Below are 21,121 nucleotides of genomic sequence, written 5' to 3' on the forward strand. Positions count from 1 at the left end.
AAAACCAAAACGTGCACCCCTTGTACCGAGGGCCGAGTTTGAGAAACCTGTCCTATAGGTACATTTGCAATTATGCCATCATTTGATTAATTATCTTTATATGGCCTCTGCTTTATGAATACAGGGCATTCCTGGCCTCCTCCCCTACTGGCGGCAGGTAGCCTAGTGGTTACGCCTCGAACCCACCTACAGTGTCATTGCACCAAACGCTATCCAGCACAGTGGAGGCTGCTGAGTGGAGGACGACTTCTAATAACAGGCTGGAATGGAGTGTTATGATCCGTCCTCCCCTCAGCAGCCTCCACTGACACAGCATCATCTGGATATGTGTTTTCAACAAAAGTTCAACCTTCACCTTCTGCTACCATTTCTGTCAGGCCGTCTTCACATACAGTTTGATGTAATCGTTGGATAAATCCAAGGTTTTCACCACACGGAACGCACTGCAGCGTTCCAGGGGAAATGAATGTACCTCTGGTGTGCCAAATTGCAAAGATAGTGTCGTGTGATCGAGGCATTAGAGCATTGGGCAAGTAACCGAAAGTTGCTAGTTTGAGTTGCTAAGCCAAATAGGTGAAAAATCTATCAATCTGTCCTTGAGCAAAGCACGTAACCCTAATTGCTCCAGTGTTGCCGTCAATAATGGCTGATCCCTGGCTGTGACCCCATTCTCTGTAGGATATGCAAAAAAGCATTTCCATTTCACACCGGGTTAATAAGGAATGGGCACAACATGAATCAATGTAATCCCTGGGATATGAGTCCAAAGGTTGACCCAGCATGGGCAGGGAAGAAATGAGGTTCCAAAAACAGGCAGTTAAAGGCAGAACTGTTTTTCTGCTGTGCTTATTTTATATGGCTGTTGTAGCTGTTTCACTGAATAGAGAAGAGGTGGGCCTGTCTACTGTAGTAAAACGACTACTACTTTATCACAAGTAATAAAATGACATGTCATCAAAGCTCAGTAAAAGCAATAAATGCAATATCTCCAGAGAGATGCTGAGTGTGCCTGCAGGCTGCAGGTAGGCATATGTGTTGCAACCAATGTTCCCTAAAAAAATGTCAAATTTCAGGTCTGCTGAGTGCAAACTTCAACACTGTGAAAATGCAGCTGTACCCGCTTTAAGATCAGTTTTAACAATGGCCAAGTTACTATGGCTATTTGATCATAATGTAGGCCTTCTAGATTGGCCTACCATCAAAAACAATGGAGAAAATGCCTCCCATAACATTTTGACATGGAAATAGCTGTTCTATCATTCAGCCTACAGTAACAGACAATGTGTGTTGTTCAATGTAGGCCTACATTCTGAGACTTTTGAAAAAAACATGCAGGGCTTGACATTAACCTGTTTATCCATTTGTCCTTCAGACAAGGTGACTGTTGTTATTGTTGTTTGATGCAAGAAACCACTTTACAAAATAAAATGCATTATTATACCCATACCATTGTTACAGAAAATCAGACAAATTACCTGGCTATCAGCGGAGCCTTGTCTGGCAGCAAAACAGATAATTTAGCCTCATTTACTGCCTTAAAAAAACATAGCTGATATGGCTGACTTACTTAAACAAATGTGGTTTCTACTGACAATTGAGATGTACAAACTATGGCATTGAGATGTACAAACTATGGCATAAGGGGTACAAACTATGGCATAAGGGGATGACGAGCGGATAAGAGGCAATCCGTAATTTTGATTAAGACTTTAATCGAAACAGGGTCTTCCCCGCCTGCCCTGAATGATGGTTCGCCACTGAAATTATGATACACTGGTTGCAACAGTGTAGTTCCCACACTTGCGCCACTACAGCGGGAGCTGCTCACGTGACGCAAATATTGTCCTCCTATTTGTTTGCTTACGTGCCTCTACTGCCACACCTTCTTACTCGGAGAGATATATTAATCTGTTGGCCATTTGAGCTCCAGTCAGTTAGTTAGGAATACACATCTCCATAGGACTTTACGCATCTAGGCTTTTTAATGACTAACATGGAGGAGCAACGGTATCCGGTTAATATCCGACTGATTGGAGTAATGCACAAGGAGAAAAGCAAAGTATGGATACTTGATGCATGTAATACTACTGCTGCTGTTATGGGATATTTCTCCAGATTTCTGCATGAGATGTTCAACTATTGTTTATGCCTGTTAATTAATCATTTCCCGAAAATTGTTGATTCTTTTTTGCTGTATTTTGTGAGTGCAATTAACTAAAACCTTTATTTTTGAATTTGACAGCAATGATTTATACCAAAGATTTAATTGATATTTATAACTTATTTCAAATGTCCAGATGTACATGACATCGGTGCTTTGGTCAGATCAGAATGACATCATTGTTTACAGAACCTTCAAGGACTTCAAGACACTTAATGTAAGTTACATCATCAACTACAATTCAAATTGTCTGATCTAATGTAGGCTACATAAATGCAAAATATAATATGGAGCCATGCTTTTCTTACTTAGGCCAAACTTTTTATCCAAAACAGGAACAAATGAAGAAGAAATTCCCACCTGCGAACCCACTTAAAAAATCGGACAGAATTATTCCTAGATTTCGAGGTAGGCCTATGTTTTACTTTTAATATCACGTTGCCGGTTGATGTCTATCATTTGTATCCTTTATATAACTAATAAGTCATTAATTAGTAATCGTCGTATATTCCTTCGTCAGACTGGAGGATGAAGATTAACACAAAGAATAATGGTCCAAGCAAGTCGGTGGTCCAGCTCAAGTTTTTGGAGAAATACTGCAGCGAGCTCCTCAGCTGTGACCCGCGCGTCTCACAATGTCCTGAACTCATCCGGTACTTCCACCCCAAGGACCAAGATCTACAGCCAGAGTTTGCCAAGAATAGGTAGATTATAGTGAGAATTATGCACATTGCTTAGGGAATACCACTGTGTCCTGAGTATTACGCGCAGTATTACGCACAAGTGGATCAACTTCAAATCCAGTGTCCCGTTATGTTTTGGTGATTTAATTCAGTACAATAAATAGTCATACATTTACAATGTGACTTCCTTCCTCAGTATCATGATCATGCCTTCAGAGGATTCCGCTGGACATGACAAGAGTGTCAACATTGGAAACGTTACGCAGCCGTTCGTAACAGAGGCATACCGGTGCATGGCACCTTATGAGACCAAAGACACCAAGAACCGGCCGTTCAAAGTGGCCGTGGACGAAAACTTGGACGTGCTCATCAAAGACAAAGCAGGTGAGAGAACGTCTGCTGTGATTTGCCTTCCATAAAGTATAATGAACATGTATTTTCCTTTGTAATGAACATGTAAAATCGCATCACTTTTAATCACGAATGTATTGATTCTGTGACATGTAATGGGTTTGAGAGAGCTGATCATAAATGTCCATCACCAGTCTAACCCCTCTTCCTCTGCTCCCAGGCTGGTGGCTGGTGGAGAATGAGGACAAGCGTATGGCCTGGTTCCCTGCTCCATACCTGGAGAAGGTAGAGGGGAATGAGGATGACGATAGTGACGAGTCCTATGGAGAAAGTAAGAGACCATCATCTCTTATCCCTGACACATATGTATTTATGTTTTCTATAGCCTGGGAAGGGATCATCAGGGGATCATCTGCAAAAATGTTCACATCAACAAATCTATAAAACATTCACCTATAGCTGATGCACCAGCGTCGAGACATATACACTGCAAATACTGTACTGTGCATGTACTGCAAGGTGTGGACCCCCACTGACAGTATATTGCCATATATTGATGTTGCACCCATCCTAACATTCTGAATCGCCCACAAATAGGTGTGCTGTACAGTGCTGTCAGAAGCTACAAAGCCACAAATAGAGACGAGGTGTCTATGGACATTGGCTCAGTGGTGGAAGTCCTGCAGAAGTCTGACAATGGCTGGTGGCTGATCAGGTATGTTACTGAACAACACCTGTCTGACTAAACAGGAAGAATACAGTAGCTATAGCTGTAAAAGAGAAGCATGACTTCCAGACTGTCGGAACCATGGAATCAAAATTATTAGAACTCATACTAATTCTATGGTCAGATGACAGCAAATGCATTGAGAGAATGGAAATTGAATTGGAATTGAAAGTCATGGTGCAGACAGACATGCAGAGTATCATCGCCCGTCCATCAGATATCATGCGGAAACAACAACGCTGTAATTATCTCACTACATTACAAGTTATCATTAGTTGATTCTGAAGAACCCAATACCAGAGATAGCTGAGCCATTGTCTGCTCAATGCTCTTTTGAGACAACCTCTCAGCGTGTTCTGCCCCTATCATTAGAAAACAGTTGGTAGCTTCCCCTTGGAAGTTGACGTGACTGAATTACTTAGCTGTTATCTTTTCACTGAATCAAATCCAAAGATTCTCTTGACAATGGCCGTGTCCAAATACTCCAAAATATTATTCGATAATTGGCTTTAACGTTCCGAACCCTCATTGATTTGAATAGTATCAGAGATTTTTTTTTAAAATCTTGTATTCTTTTGAACTTCACAACATGAATTGGGGTATTTAGAGTACTATATAGGTAGAGAACATTGAACAGAACAAGGACATGTCAATAACCTCATTTTGACAAAAATGCAGATATAACCTCCCAGACGTCAGTTCAACATCTAGTTTTGATTTACATTTGGTTGATTTGTCATCTAATGTGAATTCACCAAAAAATGGTTAAACGTTGGGTGAAAAAAATGCTAAATTCCCTCATGTTGACTTTTTTCAAATCCAATCAGTTTTCCATGTTGATTGAACGTCATCACATGGAATTACGTGGAAGCAACACTGATTCAATCAGTTTTTGCCCAGTGGGTTATAATCTCAAATTCTCAATTTGTTTCTTACTGCATACCTTTTTACTAAACAGTACGTTCAAAATAGTATGTAGTAAGATTAGTACACAGTATGCAGTTTAAGTAAGTAGTAGCCAAGCCAGATTTCGGACACGGCCATTGACTTGTCAATTTAAGTGAAAGCTAGACAGACAAAGGCCACAGACTTGTCGTCTATCATTACCTAGGATAACATATTGTACCAAGGCTTTGACAACATTGTGATTTCTGATATGAAATCCAAACTCATGTCAGTTTCCAATTTCTTCTTTCTCCTCTTGACAGATACAACGGCAAGAGCGGCTTCGTACCTGCCATGTACCTGCAGCCCTACAACAACCCCCGTGTCCGCCTGGCGGCTCTCAACCTGGCCCAGCTACAGGTCCACAGCTCCAGCTCTGACCACACGCTGGCCGGACACTCCCACGAGCGCAGCCATTCCCAAGGCAACATCCTGCAGCCGCCCAGCTCCCAACCTTCCACACCAAATCAGCTCAAGCCTACCGACAAGCTCAAGTCTCATTCTTTTAATGTTCTAACTGTGCCTCGGCTTAGCCCTTCACCTGTGATGGTCACCACCCCCGCCCCGGCATACCCTAGCAAGGGCACTCCAATGCCTACTATCATGGTGGAGGTGGATGGGGAGATGGATAGACGCAAGCGCAGCCTCGCCGGCAGCATGGGAAGCGAGGGCAGCATGGGAAGCGAGGGCAGTGACTTCAGCGACGACCTCAGTTCGTCATCCTGCAGCTCGTCCCTCAACCTGAGCCGCGCCGACATGGACGAGCGTCTCCGGCGCGCCCGCACACCGCCGCCCATGGTGGCCGACCGTCTCAACCCCGACAGCGGCGTGTTGGAGGGGAGGATGGTCCACGGAAGATCTGACCCAAACATGTTCAAGATGGCCCCAACCACCCCCAAGGTGCCCCCCAGGCCCAGGGTGCAGGAGATCCTGACACGCTGCACTACAGTCACGCGCAAGAACGCCTCCAAAGCCAAGCTGTCGCCAGCGCCTGCTGTGATACTGAGCCGCTAAATTGGAGCAGTGTTGACCCAAAATGGTGGTGGGTCCACTGATCCCACTGATGAGTCATGGGTAGCCAGTTCCTCCTTAGCCTTTTAAAACCGAGGGTGAAGACTGGGTTGTGGCCAGGACATGTGGTGTGGTGTCTTGATGGATTCCAGGAAGAATCTAAAGGCTTTAGCACAGAAAGTCACTGTACTAGAAGCCGGACTGTGGGACTTATCCGTTATGAAGTTACCTGAACATGATTACACTGTGTTTTAAAGTGTTTAACTGCCTTGGGGCTGGTCATGTAACCATGAGTTGTGATATGGGAGGAAGAATCATACGTTACTGTAATACTCTGAGTCACATATTGAGTCTTTATTTTTTTAATGTGGAAGTTTACTTCTTGCTCTGTTCGTCAGGCCTACTTCCATGCACCTGGAGATGGATACTGATAGCTGCATTGTAAACATTATTTTAATGCTGTCTATTAATTCAGGATTTATTTTGTGGATGAACAAATATTACGGTTAGGGGTTTACTGTCATTTGTCTACATTCCTGTTTTAATGAATAATTTCTCTTCACTTAATGTGAAGTCAGGTCATATACTGGTATAATTAAAATATACACTTTTGTGAATAAACATTCAGTAGCAATTTAGATAGAAAAAAATAACATTTTCTGTGATTGTCATGAATCTTCTAATAGAATCTTCTGTCTTCTATTAAATCCTAAAATGTGTTTTCATAGTTTCCACTGTATAGTCTTTTAATCTATAGATCTCTATTTTTCCATACTGGAAAACTGTTATTAGCAACTATGGTTGATTCCATATCATATTGTACTGCAAACTGCAACAAATTGTAATACATTATTATACTAAAATAACATCTTGTACTGCAAAAAGCAATAAATTCTAATACTAAAATAACTTGTCCGCCTCTTTGAATGGAGAAAATATCCTGATTTAAACTTAACAGGATGTTGTGTGTGTGGCATGCCGAGTGGTTCCATCTCTTTTCCTCCATAGCAAAGCACCCAATTTCTCTCTCTTGGAGTCACCATTTCTATCCACCGCTAGCTTACTATGAATTGTACTCTCATACTGTTAGAGCTCTGAGTCCACTGGTTTATACTGTTAGAGCTCTTTGAGTCCACTGGTTTATACTGTCAGAGCTCTCCCTGAGTCCCACTGGTTTATACTGTTAGAGCTCTCTGAGTCCACTGGTTTATACTGTTAAGAGCTCTCTGAGTCCACTGGTTTATACTGTCAGAGCTCTCCCTGAGTCCCACTGGTTTATACTGTTAGAGCTCTCCCTGAGTCATACCAGAGATCCCAGACTTTAATCAAATGTGACAGACAGATAACAGGGTGACAATATGCTGGACCAGTCTAATAATGTGGCAAAGGAATGAAGGCTTGACCTTTTCACCCTTTCCTGTGTCGTGGTTTATGCTCCTATGGGAATTTTATGTTAAATAAGTTAAGTCTTCAAACACTCTTTTACATGAACATATTGGTTGATGTTTAAAATGAATACAAACTTGTTAAAAAAAAGGAGCACAATAAATACAAGGCATACATTTTATTCCAGATGCATTTGTAATCATGACAAACAAAATGTGTTGTTTATGTGGAAGAGCAGGACTGCACAACAACATACAAATATAAAAATTCACAAGCACTGGTTTCTGTTGAAGAATGGGGAAGAAGTTACAGGTAGAGCCTCGACAATTTCTGACCTCTAGTAGCAGGCTTCCACTAGGTACCAGTAGCAGGCTTCCACTAGGTACCAGTAGCAGGCTTCCACTAGGTACCAGTAGCAGGCTTCCACTAGGTACCATTAGCAGGCTTCCAATAGCACCCAGAGTTTTTCCCGATGAGCTAACATGGTCAAGAAAAACTTGTGGCACTATTTATGAAAAATTACACGGTTTTCCAAAATGGCTGCCAGCCAGGCCTATCAACCTCAAAACCAGTTTATTATAAAAGGTCGTTCAGGACCTGCTTCTCTGTCCGTCAGTGTCTATAAAGCCACACTGTTGCTCCAGGCAGTGGTCCATGCTGAAGGAGACTCCCGCGGGTTCACACTCATGGAATCCTTAGTGGGCTTGATGTCAGACAGTCTGCCATCAGCTGATGATTGCCTGGAGGGGTGGAAGGGACGCTGCAGACAGGAGGATCTCAGCCTCTGTTTGGTCTCCTCGGTCCTTCTCTCTTGAACTCTCCTCACTGCCAGAGTGATGGTTGCCATTTTTTTTCCCGTTCTGTCCATTTTCTTCCCTTTGTCCCCTGACTGAGGCTTTCCTGGTGATACTGACTTCATCATCATCATCATCATCCTCCATGTTGGCCGGGCAGTTGGTATCTTCCTCGAGACCATCGTCCTCCTCCGCCTCTCCCTCATTCCATCTCTCCTCTCCATCCCTCTGTTCCTTAGTCCCATCTCCACCCTCACCTGGTCGCTTGTCAATCATGAACAGGGGGTGTGGCACCTGAAGAGAGGCGGTGTCCATCTCCTCATCCTGCGAGTCCATACTGTAAAAGGATATGACATCACACATCAGCAACAAACAAAGGAGGTCAAATATCCATATAATTCACGTGTCCCACAGACCCATGTTTGCTCTGCCGTATTTCCTGAAGCTGGACTCTAGCTGGATTCTTATTGGGTCTTAAGACCATGTTGAAGAATTAGGCTCTGCTGCATACTTCCTATCACATCATACATTAGGGTACTGCAGAAGACATCTTTATGCTTGACCCATGACAATGACTTAAAATAATAATTCTTCAAACCTGACCTACAGCCTCATTCTTCCAGATGTTTCAGTGTTGATTTATTGGAATTTACTCTCCATGGTACAGTATGTGATTGTACAGCCTCTGATTGATCTCCTGCTGATTCCAGTACCTGGTTATCGCTGTTAACATTCCTCAATCAGTTTGTTATTCATCATTACAGTGCTGACAAAGCTTATAAACTTTGTCCCAAATGGCACCATATTCCCTATGTAGTGCACTACTTTAGACCAGAGCCCTAGTGAAAAGCAGTGCACTTGTATATAGGCAATAGGGTGCCATTTGTGAAGCAGCCATAGAGAGGGAATGTGGTTTCAGAATGAAGTCTACTACAGTACTTACAGTAAAAACATCAGTTTGGTTACACAGGTATTGGTCTCAAACCACAGATATGTGAAAGTCATCTCTCTTGCCCAGATACATTCCTATGAACGACAACAGCCATTGTTCTAGACTCAGATTAGATCTAGAGCAACCTTCGCGTGGCATACTGTCAACGCTGATAGGTCGGATGACTGCGTCTTGCTACGAAGTTACTTAGAAGGCTACAAGGAAACATGAAATCAAACAATTGAACATGTCTTTCACTTCAGAGAAGCGAATCCTAACAATTGCTTAAGTCGAATTTCCACTTCAGTCAAAGCAATGATATTGATGGAAGACTAAGTGAAACACACTTAAGTGTATGTTAGAATCTGTTTTAGGGCGAATCCTGTCATCGCTATCAATCCCTATTAAAAGAAACTCGAAACAATGAAATGTATGTGTTTTTTATTCTGAATCTTTCTAAAAGCAATGTATTTGAAAAAACATTTGAAAGTCATTAGGCAAGGCTGTGTAGTGTTAGTATAAGCCCTGGATTGTGATTGGTGGGTGTTGTGTTTAAGGCCCTCCCCTGGTCACCCTCACCTGGCTGGAGCTCCTGTCACTCTCATCTTCTGCCACATGTAGTCCAGGAACATGGAGGCTTGCAGCAGACGGCCTATCCTTTGCATGTGCCTCTCTGCGGGGACAAAGTGTCAAATCAAACAAGGGAACTGTATCAACAAACACGTAAAGATGCGCACACACAATCAGCAGACACCATCACACACACAATCAGCAGACACCATCACTAACACACAATCAGCAGACACCATCACTAACACACAATCAGCAGACACCAACACACACACAATCAGCAGAAACCAACACACACACAATCAGCAGACACCATCACACACACAATCAGCAGACACCATCACACAATCAGCAGACACCAACACTAACACACAATCAGCAGACACCATCACACACACAATCAGCAGACACCATCACACACACAATCAGCAGACACCATCACACACACAATCAGCAGACACCATCACACACACAATCAGCAGACACCATCACACACACAATCAGCAGACACCATCACACACACAATCAGCAGACACCAACACACACACAATCAGCAGACACCATCACACACACAATCAGCAGACACCATCACACACACAATCAGCAGACACCATCACACACACAATCAGCAGACTCCAACACACACACAATCAGCAGACACCAACACACACAATCAGCAGACACCAACACACACAATCAGCAGACACCATCACACACACAATCAGCAGACACCAACACACAATCAGCAAACACCAACACACAATCAGCAGAAACCAACACACACACAATCAGCAGACACCATCACTAACACACAATCAACAGACACCATCACTAACACACAATCAGCAGACACCATCACTAACACACAATCAGCAGACACCATCACTAACACACACAATTAGCGGACACCATCATTAACATACACAATCAGCAGACACCATCACTAACACACAATCAGCAGAGACCATCACTAACACACACAATCAGCAGACACCATCACTAACACACACGATCAGCAGACACCATCACACACAATCAGCAGACACCATCACACACACAATCAGCAGACACCAACACACACAATCAGCAGACACCATCACACACACAATCAGCAGAAACCAACACACACACAATCAGCAGACACCATCACTAACACACAATCAACAGACACCATCACTAACACACAATCAGCAGACACCATCACTAACACACACAATCAGCAGACACCATCACTAACACACACAATCAGCGGACACCATCATTAACACACACAATCAGCAGACACCATCACTAACACACAATCAGCAGACACCATCACTAACACACAATCTGCAGACACCATCACTAACACACACAATCAGCAGACACCATCACTAACACACACGATCAGCAGACACCATCACTAACACACAATCAGCAGACACCATCCCTAACACACACAATCAGCGGACACTTTCTCTGGCATCAGTGGTTTGATTCCTTCACTATTATTCAGAAATTAAAACATCATACATCATCTGCACAGAGGTAGTTGTCACGTCTGGCGTGAGTCTATACATCAATGTGACTAACACACACACCCCACCTCACCAGTGTAAGGTATGAGTCCCTCCAGGTGTGCACGTGCTCCTTGGTACTGGAGCAGCTCTTCAGGGGAGAGGTGTGTGAGCATCACCTGGATCACAGCCTGGGCGTCCAGACAGCTCCGGGCATTGGTGTTCCACACAGCACAGTAGCGCAGCATAGACTCTGGGGGGGAGGGGGAGTAGAGAGAGTCAAGGTTAGGATTACACGGACCATTACCATACCCGTGACTTTATCACGGGCCATTACCATACACAGACCTTTATCACGGGCCATTACCATACACAGACCTTTATCACGGGCCATTACCATACACAGACCTTTATCACGGGCCATTACCAAACACAGACCTTTATCACGGGCCATTACCAAACACAGACCTTTATCACGGACCATTACCAAACACAGACCTTTATCACGGGCCATTACCATACACGGACCGTTACCATACACAGACCTTTATCAGGGGCCATTACCATACACAGACCTTTATCACGGGCCATTACCATACACAGACCTTTATCACGGGCCATTACCATACACGGACCTTTATCACGGGCCATTGCCATACACAGAGCTGTATCACGGGCCATTACCAAACACAGACCTTTATCACGGGCCATTACCATACACAGAGCTTTATCACGGGCCGTTACCATACACAGACCTTTATCACGGGCCATTACCATACACAGACCTTTATCACGGGCCATTACCATACACAGACCTTTATCACGGGCCATTACCATACACAGACCATTACCAAACACAGACCTTTATCACGGGCCATTACCATACACAGACCTTTATCACGGGCCATTACCATACACAGACCTTTATCACGGGCCATTACCATACACAGACCTTTATCACGGGCCATTACCATACACGGACCTTTATCACGGGCCATTGCCATACACAGAGCTGTATCACGGGCCATTACCAAACACAGACCTTTATCACGGGCCATTACCATACACAGAGCTTTATCACGGGCCGTTACCATACACAGACCTTTATCACGGGCCATTACCATACACAGACCTTTATCACGGGCCATTACCATACACAGACCTTTATCACGGGCCATTACCATACACAGACCTTTATCACGGGCCATTACCATACACAGACCATTACCAAACACAGACCTTTATCACGGGCCATTACCATACACAGAGCTGTATCACGGGCCATTACCATACACAGACCTTTATCACGGGCCATTACCATACACAGACCTTTATCAGGGGCCATTACCATACACAGACGTTTATCACGGGCCATTACCATACACAGACCTTTATCACGGGCCATTACCATACACAGACCTTTATCACGGGCCATTACCATACACAGACCTTTATCACGGGCCATTACCAAACACAGACCTTTATCACGGACCATTACCATACACAGACCTTTATCACGGGCCATTACCATACACGGACCATTACCAAACACAGACCTTTATCACGGGCCATTACCATACACAGACCTTTATCACGGGCCATTACCATACACAGACCTTTATCACGGGCCATTACCATACACGGACCATTACCAAACACAGACCTTTATCACGGGCCATTACCATACACGGACCATTACCAAACACAGACCTTTATCACGGGCCATTACCATACACAGACCTTTATCACAGGCCATTACCAAACACAGACCTTTATCACGGGCCATTACCATACACAGACCTTTATCACGGGCCATTGCCATACACAGAGCTGTATCACGGGCCATTACCATACACAGACCTTTATCACGGACCATTACCAAACACAGACCTTTATCACGGGCCATTACCATACACAGACCTTTATCACGGGCTATTGCCATACACAGAGCTGTATCACGGGCCATTACCATACACAGACCTTTATCACGGACCATTACCAAACACAGACCTTTATCACGGACCATTACCATACACAGACCTTTATCACGGACCATTACCATACACAGACCTTTATCACGGACCATTACCATACACAGACCTTTATCACAGGCCATTACCAAACACAGACCTTTATCACGGACCATTACCATACACAGACCTTTATCACGGACCATTACCATACACAGACCTTTATCACGGACCATTACCATACACAGACCTTTATCACAGGCCATTACCAAACACAGACCTTTATCACGGGCCATTACCATACACAGACCTTTATCACGGACCATTACCATACACAGACCTTTATCAGGGGCCATTACCATACACAGACCTTTATCACGGACCATTACCATACACAGACCTTTATCACAGGCCATTACCATACACAGACCTTTATCACGGGCCATTACCATACACAGAGCTTTATCACGGGCCATTACCATACACGGAGCTTTATCACGGGCCGTTATCATTTGGCTCCATCACTATATTGGATACCCACCAAGCACAAAACGTTTTCAGAATGTTCTGCAACGTAGTAAAAACAGTGTTTTTTTTGGACCAGCTTAGTATATCCCAATCCTTTCTGACCTCACCTTTCTGGTCCTGACGCAGCTTCAGCACAGTCTTCTCCAGCTGCTTAGCACCATCTTCCCCCTGGCGGATCGCTAGAGGCCACACAGGAAAGTCACGAGGTCACAGACAGTACACACAGAGTAACCCACATCAGATATAGAAGCCTATGATCCTGGCACACATAACCTAAGTTCAATGGCCAGTCTATTAAAGACTTACATAACTGCAACTTTCCCTACAAACTGCATTACTTTTGACCAGAGGTCTATGGTGAGCAAAAGTAGTGCACTAGATAGTAAATAGGGTTCTATTTGGGATGCAGCCTTGTACGCATCATCATGACCTAAGTGACCCATCCTGTCTACAACCCCATTCTAGACCCTCTAGTGTCAGTATGACGGTCCATTGTTATGCCAATACAATGACCTCTGACCAATCCTTCACGGTCAAACATGGAACCCTAGTCACTCCCATACAGTTATTTTAATGGATTTTAACACTAGAAGTGCCGAGGCAGTCATTTTAACTACATATGAATTTAAAGTGTGTATATACATATGCCATTTTTAAAGCCATTACCCTTCAGTTCTTGACCTGTCCTAAATAAGTATTTTTAACACACGTATGTTATATGTTGTTAGAGTTTCAATATGTTAAACAGAATGTGTTCGAAGTAGTTATAAGAGGACATGTTGTTTTGGAGCTGCACTAGTGTGTTGACTATATACACATGATGTTCCCAACACCAAAATGCCTAAACACTGAGTACGTGAACACTCCTGTGTTTATAAACTGTACCTTCATTTAGCTCAGAACCTGATCTCTCTCAGGCCATGTTCAATAGGCACGAGACGGAAGGAAACGGTCCGAAATCGGAACTTGTAAAATGAGAAATATAATTATTGTTGTGCAACGTTTTGCCCTAATGAACACCACCCAGTCTCTCTCATCCATGATCAATACAAGGAATGTCTAAAACAAGTATATCTTCTTTGTTTCGATAAACAAACACTAAAGTGTACCTATGCACAACTATATATGTTTTGGCTCAGAAGAAGGTAGGGAACATAAAGGCCTGGAATGTGGGCAGAGTGATTTGCTCCATTTAGTCTATTTGCCTCGAAGGCCTTGGTGTCAGACTGTCAGTGGACCTGTCTGTATGCAGGTCACGTCATCCATTAACTTAATGACAGAGAGGTTTAGAGAGTCTGAACTGGTTACTGAGTAATGTTTTTATTTTTTATTTAACCTCTATTTAATTTATTCTAGGCAAGTCAGTTAAGAACAAATTCTTATTTTCAATGGCGGCCTAGGAACGGTGGGTTAGGGGCAGAACGACAGATTTGTACCTTGTCAGCTCGGGGGTTTGAACTTGCAACCTTCCGGTTACTAGTCCAAAGCTCTAACCACTAGGCTACCCTCGTTATGTAGAGTTTCTACACTAGTGCCTGGAGGACTGAGGGAGTACTACAGAGGAAACAGTAGGATAATAGGTAGTGACAGGGTGGAAGGTGAGTGACAACATTAGCAATGTGGAATCCAGCAGCTATTTCTGGAGATGTGAGGAAGAATCTGGATGATCAACATGCTGTATGTACAGTGTGGAGAAAACATGTGAGAGACTAGAGACAGAGGGTAGAGAAATGTACCTTTGATGACGTGGAAACGGTGTGTGTGTGGATGTGTAGTAGGATATAGAAGAAGCGAGAGTGGACAGAATTATACCTTTAATGACTTTGAGCACAGTGTGTGGCTGGTCCAGGGAGATGGCCAGGCCCAGAGCCTTCAGGTACTTCTTCTCATGAAGCAGGTTAGACAGCTCCTGTTTCCTGCACAACACAACAACACACCACTACATCTGAAAGTAGAAAAAGAACGGGGCTGCGTTCATTACGCACAAAACAGGACTGGGACAGTGAGGGACCACCTGGATCTGTCCAATAAGAAACGCACATCTTTGTTTCCCACAGCAAAACGTCTTAAAACGTTAACGTGCCCTAATAAACACGACCCAGAAAAGACGCACAAACACACGCATGCAACTCCTATGGTCATTGTCATATTATTTCTCTCTCTGGCATCAGTGGTTTGATTCCTTCACTATTATTCAGAAATTAAAACATCATACATCATCTGCACAGAGGTCAGTCCATAGGAGTTGCTGTCTTCTGCTAAATGTAAAGGAATCAGATGAAGTGGCGGCGTGTATAGTGTATGAGAAACCAGTGGTGGGTGGACAGTCTTATCAATCCCCGTGGTTATCCTTACATATGGTTCCAGACAACAGGTCGTAACTTTTAAAAGGAACACTAACAGGGGGACCAAAGGGAAGACAACATTTCTATGTCTGGACCTCCACCACCGTGTGTGTGTGTGTGAGAGTGAGTGTGAGTGTGAGTGTGAGTGTGTGTGTGTGTGTGAGATTAGAAGTATGTAAATAGGACATGTTATCCACCTGGACTTCTGACCTCTAGTGTGGTTAGGCAGTGGGCAAACATTGGTCTAACAAACCCTTGATCTGTAGATATTTATCAGCTGTTGGAAGAAAGAAAATGGGTCATAGTGGTTAAACTCAGAATACTAACCCCCTCACCAACCATGACCCTAAACTAAACCAATGACCCTAGTTTAACCACTGACCCTAAAGTGAACCACTGATATTAAAATTAACCAATGACCCTAGTTTAACCACTGACCCTAAAGTGAACTGCTGACACTAAAATGAACCACTTACCCTAAACTGACCACTGAAAGTAAACCTAATTCCAGTTCCAAATTGTCCTCATTGAAAAGCATTGAACAATTGGAATTTCAGTGCATTTGCTGAACCACCTACATTTAAAACCTATATGCCCTGTATGTCCCAATAAAAAATCAAACCCTGAACCTTTGTCTGTCAGCACAATGCTCCAACCAACTGAACCATCTGTACTAAAGGTTGTTTTAATGCCCAGTTGATATCTGTATTGAAGGTGAAGGATGTTTTAATGCCCAGTTGATATCTGTATCGAAGGTGAAGGATGTTTTAATGCCCAGTTGATATCTGTACTAAATGATGTTTTAATGCCCAGTTGATATCTGTATTGAAGGTGAAGGATGTTTTAATGCCCAGTTGATATCTGTATCGAAGGTGAAGGATGTTTTAATGCCCAGTTGATATCTGTACTAAAGGATGTTTTAATGCCCAGTTGATATCTGTATCGAAGGTGAAGGATGTTTTAATGCCCAGTTGATATCTGTATCGAAGGTGAAGGATGTTTTAATGCCCAGTTGATATCTGTACTAAATGATGTTTTAATGCCCAGTTGATATCTGTACTAAAGGATGTTTTAATGCCCAGTTGATATCTGTACTAAAGGATGTTTTAATGCCCAGTTGATATCTGTACTAAAGGATGTTTTAATGCCCAGTTGATATCTGTACTAAAGGATGTTTTAATGCCCAGTTGATATCTGTATTGAAGGTGAAGGATGTTTTAATGCCCAGTTGATATCTGTATTGAAGGCGAAGGATGTTTTAATGCCCAGTTGATATCTGTATTGAAGGTGAAGGATGTTTTAATGCCCAGTTGATATCTGTATCGAAGGTGAAGGATGTTTTAATGCCCAGTTGATATCTGTATCGAAGGTGAAGGATGTTTTAATGCCCAGTTGATATCTGTATTGAAGGTGAAGGATGTTTTAATGCCCAGTTGATATCTGTATCAAAGGTGAAGGATGTTTTAATGCCCAGTTGATATCTGTATTGAAGGTGAAGGATGTTTTAATGCCCAGTTGATATCTGTATTGAAGGTGAAGGATGTTTTAATGCCCAGTTGATATCTGTATTGAAGGTGAAGGATGTTTTAATGCCCAGTTGATATCTGTATCGAAGGTGAAGGATGTTTTAATGCCCAGTTGATATCTGTATCAAAGGTGAAGGATGTTTTAATGCCCAGTTGATATCTGTATCAAAGGTGAAGGATGTTTTAATGCCCAGTTGATATCTGTATCAAAGGATGTTTAATGCCCAGTTGATATCTGTATCAAAGGATGTTTAATGCCCAGTTGATATCTGTATCGAAGGTGAACTCACTTGAGTATCTGGTCTTCCTGCTTCGCCTGCTCCTCTGCCTGCTCCACCTCGGTCACATCCTACAGGGGAAAGGCACACACAATACATTTATCATCTCACTCATTCAATTTATACAACAACATAACTGTCTGGCTAAGTAACAGTTCTAGATTTGCCCTACAAATATACCCCCAGTTTTAAAGACATATAGCATCTAGTTTAAAACTTAACCTGAATCACTAGAAGACCTAGGATGGGTGTGACAATAGTTGGAATAGTTAGAGTACCAAGACACTCACTAAGCAATTTACATTAACTCAGTATTCACACCTTTCATTAATCCTTTTCATAAAGATCTGAAACGCAATGGATATCACGGCCAAGTTCAAATTCCATTCTGGTGTCATTTCTGAATCGTTCTTGGCATGAAGTGGCACACGAGGCGTTGCCTGGTTTCATTAGCTTCGAGGAACACTTATGTAACAGGCTGAGTTCCCATCTTTCATAATACAGGCAGGTATGCAGCATACAAGAGGATGGGTGACCATCTCCATGACTAGTATTTACCACTGCATCCTGGCAGATGGAGGTGTTATACAGACCGCATGAAGACCTTTATTTACCACTGCATCCTGGCAGATGGAGGTGTTATATAGACCACATGAAGACCTTTATTTACCACTGCATCCTGGCAGATGGAGGTGTTATATAAACCGCATGAAGACCTTTATTTACCACTGCATCCTGGCAGATGGAGGCGTTATACAGACCGCATGAAGACCTTTATTTACCACTGCATCCTGGCAGATGGAGGCGTTATACAGACCGCATGAAGACCTTTATTTACCACTGCATCCTGGCATATGGAGGTGTTATACAGACCGCATGAAGACCTTTATTTACCACTGCATCCTGGCAGATGGAGGTGTTATATAGACCGCATGAAGACCTTTATTTACCACTGCATCCTGGCAGATGGAGGTGTTATATAGACCACATGAAGACCTTTATTTACCACTGCATCCTGGCAGATGGAGGTGTTATATAGACCGCATGAAGACCTTTATTTACCACTGCATCCTGGCAGATGGATGTGTTATATAGACCGCATGAAGACCTTTATTTACCACTGCATCCTGGCAGATGGAGGTGTTATACAGACCGCATGAAGACCTTTATTTACCACTGCATCCTGGCAGATGGAGGTGTTATATAGACCTTTATTTACCACTGCATCCTGGCAGATGGAGGTGTTATACAGACCGCATGAAGACCTTTATTTACCACTGCATCCTGGCAGATGGAGGTGTTATATAGACCTTTATTTACCACTGCATCCTGGCAGATGGAGGTGTTATATAGACCACATGAAGACCTTTATTTACCACTGCATCCTGGCAGATGGAGGCGTTATACAGACCGCATGAAGACCTTTATTTACCACTGCATCCTGGCAGATGGAGGCGTTATATAGACCGCATGAAGACCTTTATTTACCACTGCATCCTGGCAGATGGAGGCGTTATACAGACCGCATGAAGACCTTTATTTACCACTGCATCCTGGCAGATGGAGGTGTTATACAGACCGCATGAAGACCTTTATTTACCACTGCATCCTGGCAGATGGAGGTGTTATATAGACCACATGAAGACCTTTATTTACCACTGCATCCTGGCAGACATCATCTGCACAGAGATAGCGGTCACGTCTGGAGTTACTATGACAATAGGAGTTGTCTTCTCCTAAACATCAAGGAATCAGATGAAGTGGTGGTAACATACAGCACATGATACAGGACACACTCATTACCACATCAGCTTTTCAGTTGATGTTTCCTTAAGGTACAATTTCTGTAGAATAACCACAGCCATGAGGTCAGCAATGCTTCCAAATCATCATCATGAAACCTGTCACCAATGCCTAGGGGAGTTATACCCGGAAATGACATTCAATTTCTGTAGAATAACCACAGCCATGAGGTCAGCTGGGTGGCAATGCTTCCAAATCATCATCATGAAACCTGTCACCAATGCCTAGGGGAGTTATACCCGGAAATGACATGGTACTCACTGAGGTTAACAGGAAGTAATGCAATGGTATGAGCTCTTTCCATGACATAGACTGAAGTGAAGGTTAGTGTTTGATAAGATTAAAGACTCTCTCAGGGAACCACTTCACTCCCTGCTGGCTTCAATGCTTCCTCTCTCTGTGCATCTCCTCTTCCTCCTTCATTACAGCCTGACTCACCACCGTCTCACTACAAAGAACATTTATTTTGTTATGAGAACTTATAGTAGCCAATCTTTTGATTATAGCTAGGTTCATTTCAGTCAACTACTCCTGCTGGGGGTCAGGCTCTGTTCAACATTAGCTTCTAACTTCATCCTTCTAGCCAGCTAGCTACCTGGCTAATAACCAGAGCCCTTGCGCTACATAGCAGGCTAGACATCTGACTGAAGTATCAGTGACTATTTACCAGTTGTACACTCATTCTCTGAGAGGCAGCGAGGGGTTGTTTGGCAGGTGTCTGTTGACACGGCAGGAGTTGAGGGATGATAAAATAATTTCCACTGTCAGCAGTCTCTCCGCTACGTGCCACTGTAGGTCTGGGCTGAGGTAGTTGATTTCACCTCTCAGCCCATGCTATGTCGTGGGTAGTGTTTCCCGTTGGACAGAGTAGTGAATGAATGCACTGCTAACAAGGCAAATCTGGGGGAGCAGGCGAACATAACGAGCATAATGCATCATTCATGATTCCAGTCGTTCTCCCGATAATGACATTTTTTAAAAAGGTTATCAAACGCTATTTCACAAATGAAAAGGTGCGTAAACAGTGTTTGGATCCCTGGTTGGATCTGGCAAAACCCAGTCAATATCTTGCCAGGCAGGGTTGAATCGACTTTTGCCTGGCATTTTAGCTATGTGACGTTTGGTGGCGTCTAATCAGTCAGCTCTGTACCTGCCTGGCTAAGTGGCAGTGTTCATTTTACCTTTATTTAACTAGGCAAGTCAGTTAAGAACAAATTCTTATTTTCAATGACGGCCTAGGAACAGTGGGTTAACTGCCTTGTTCAGGGGCTAACAGAGTTGAACCATGTCAGCTCGGAGATTCGATCTTGCAACCTTTCGGTTACTGGCCCAGTGTGGGTGTAATGACAGAGCTCACCTGGCAACCAGAGCACGAGACACGTATGGAAATAAAACTCGGTAGTCTGCCTGGAAATTAATTTGCAAGACCAATACATTTTTCCAATATGTCATATTTTCAAGGTATTCCAGTACTTCAATTTCAGAGTGCCAAATTCATGTACTTTAAGCACCTTGTGTGAACCTTGTCGGACTCAGCCAGGACACAGGAAATGGAGCTGGCAATGCTCCTATCACAGGTTTTTATAGGGGCAATACAGCTGGTTATCTACTAATTT

At 43.2% G+C, this 21,121-nt stretch overlaps 2 protein-coding genes across 3 annotated transcripts in view; one reads left to right on the top strand and one right to left on the bottom strand.

The window, feature by feature from the left end:
• Positions 1-1,868: 1,868 nt before the first annotated feature.
• LOC110486862 (NADPH oxidase organizer 1) lies at positions 1,869-6,784 on the top strand. Of its 2 annotated transcripts, none has more exons than XM_036941603.2 (8): positions 1,869-2,059; positions 2,298-2,378; positions 2,474-2,569; positions 2,682-2,865; positions 3,041-3,228; positions 3,416-3,526; positions 3,793-3,910; positions 5,131-6,784. In XM_036941603.2, the coding sequence occupies exons 3-8, from the start codon at positions 2,503-2,505 to the stop codon at positions 5,879-5,881; spliced, it is 1,419 nt and encodes a 472-aa protein (XP_036797498.1). In that variant the 5' UTR covers positions 1,869-2,059; positions 2,298-2,378; positions 2,474-2,502; the 3' UTR covers positions 5,882-6,784. The 2 variants fall into 2 exon arrangements, with proteins under 2 accessions (XP_036797498.1, XP_021414364.2); XM_021558689.3 differs by having other exon boundaries at positions 1,873-2,059; positions 2,497-2,569.
• Positions 6,785-7,427: 643 nt separating this feature from the next.
• The window catches only part of LOC110486894 (transducin beta-like protein 3), a 32,086-nt gene continuing 18,392 nt past the window's right edge, over positions 7,428-21,121 (bottom strand). Inside the window, exons 18-23 of the mRNA XM_036941604.2 lie at positions 17,715-17,773; positions 15,366-15,469; positions 13,661-13,732; positions 11,150-11,308; positions 9,569-9,662; positions 7,428-8,395 (exon numbers count right to left, since the gene is read on the bottom strand). Of these exons, the coding sequence (XP_036797499.1) occupies positions 7,990-8,395; positions 9,569-9,662; positions 11,150-11,308; positions 13,661-13,732; positions 15,366-15,469; positions 17,715-17,773 (894 nt within the window). The 3' untranslated portion in view covers positions 7,428-7,989. The remainder of the gene's footprint in view (positions 8,396-9,568; positions 9,663-11,149; positions 11,309-13,660; positions 13,733-15,365; positions 15,470-17,714; positions 17,774-21,121) is intronic.

The sequence above is a fragment of the Oncorhynchus mykiss genome, chromosome 13 (genome assembly GCF_057628025.1).
Source record: "Oncorhynchus mykiss isolate SJ-2025 chromosome 13, ASM5762802v1, whole genome shotgun sequence".
Classification (NCBI taxonomy): Eukaryota; Metazoa; Chordata; class Actinopteri; order Salmoniformes; family Salmonidae; genus Oncorhynchus; species Oncorhynchus mykiss.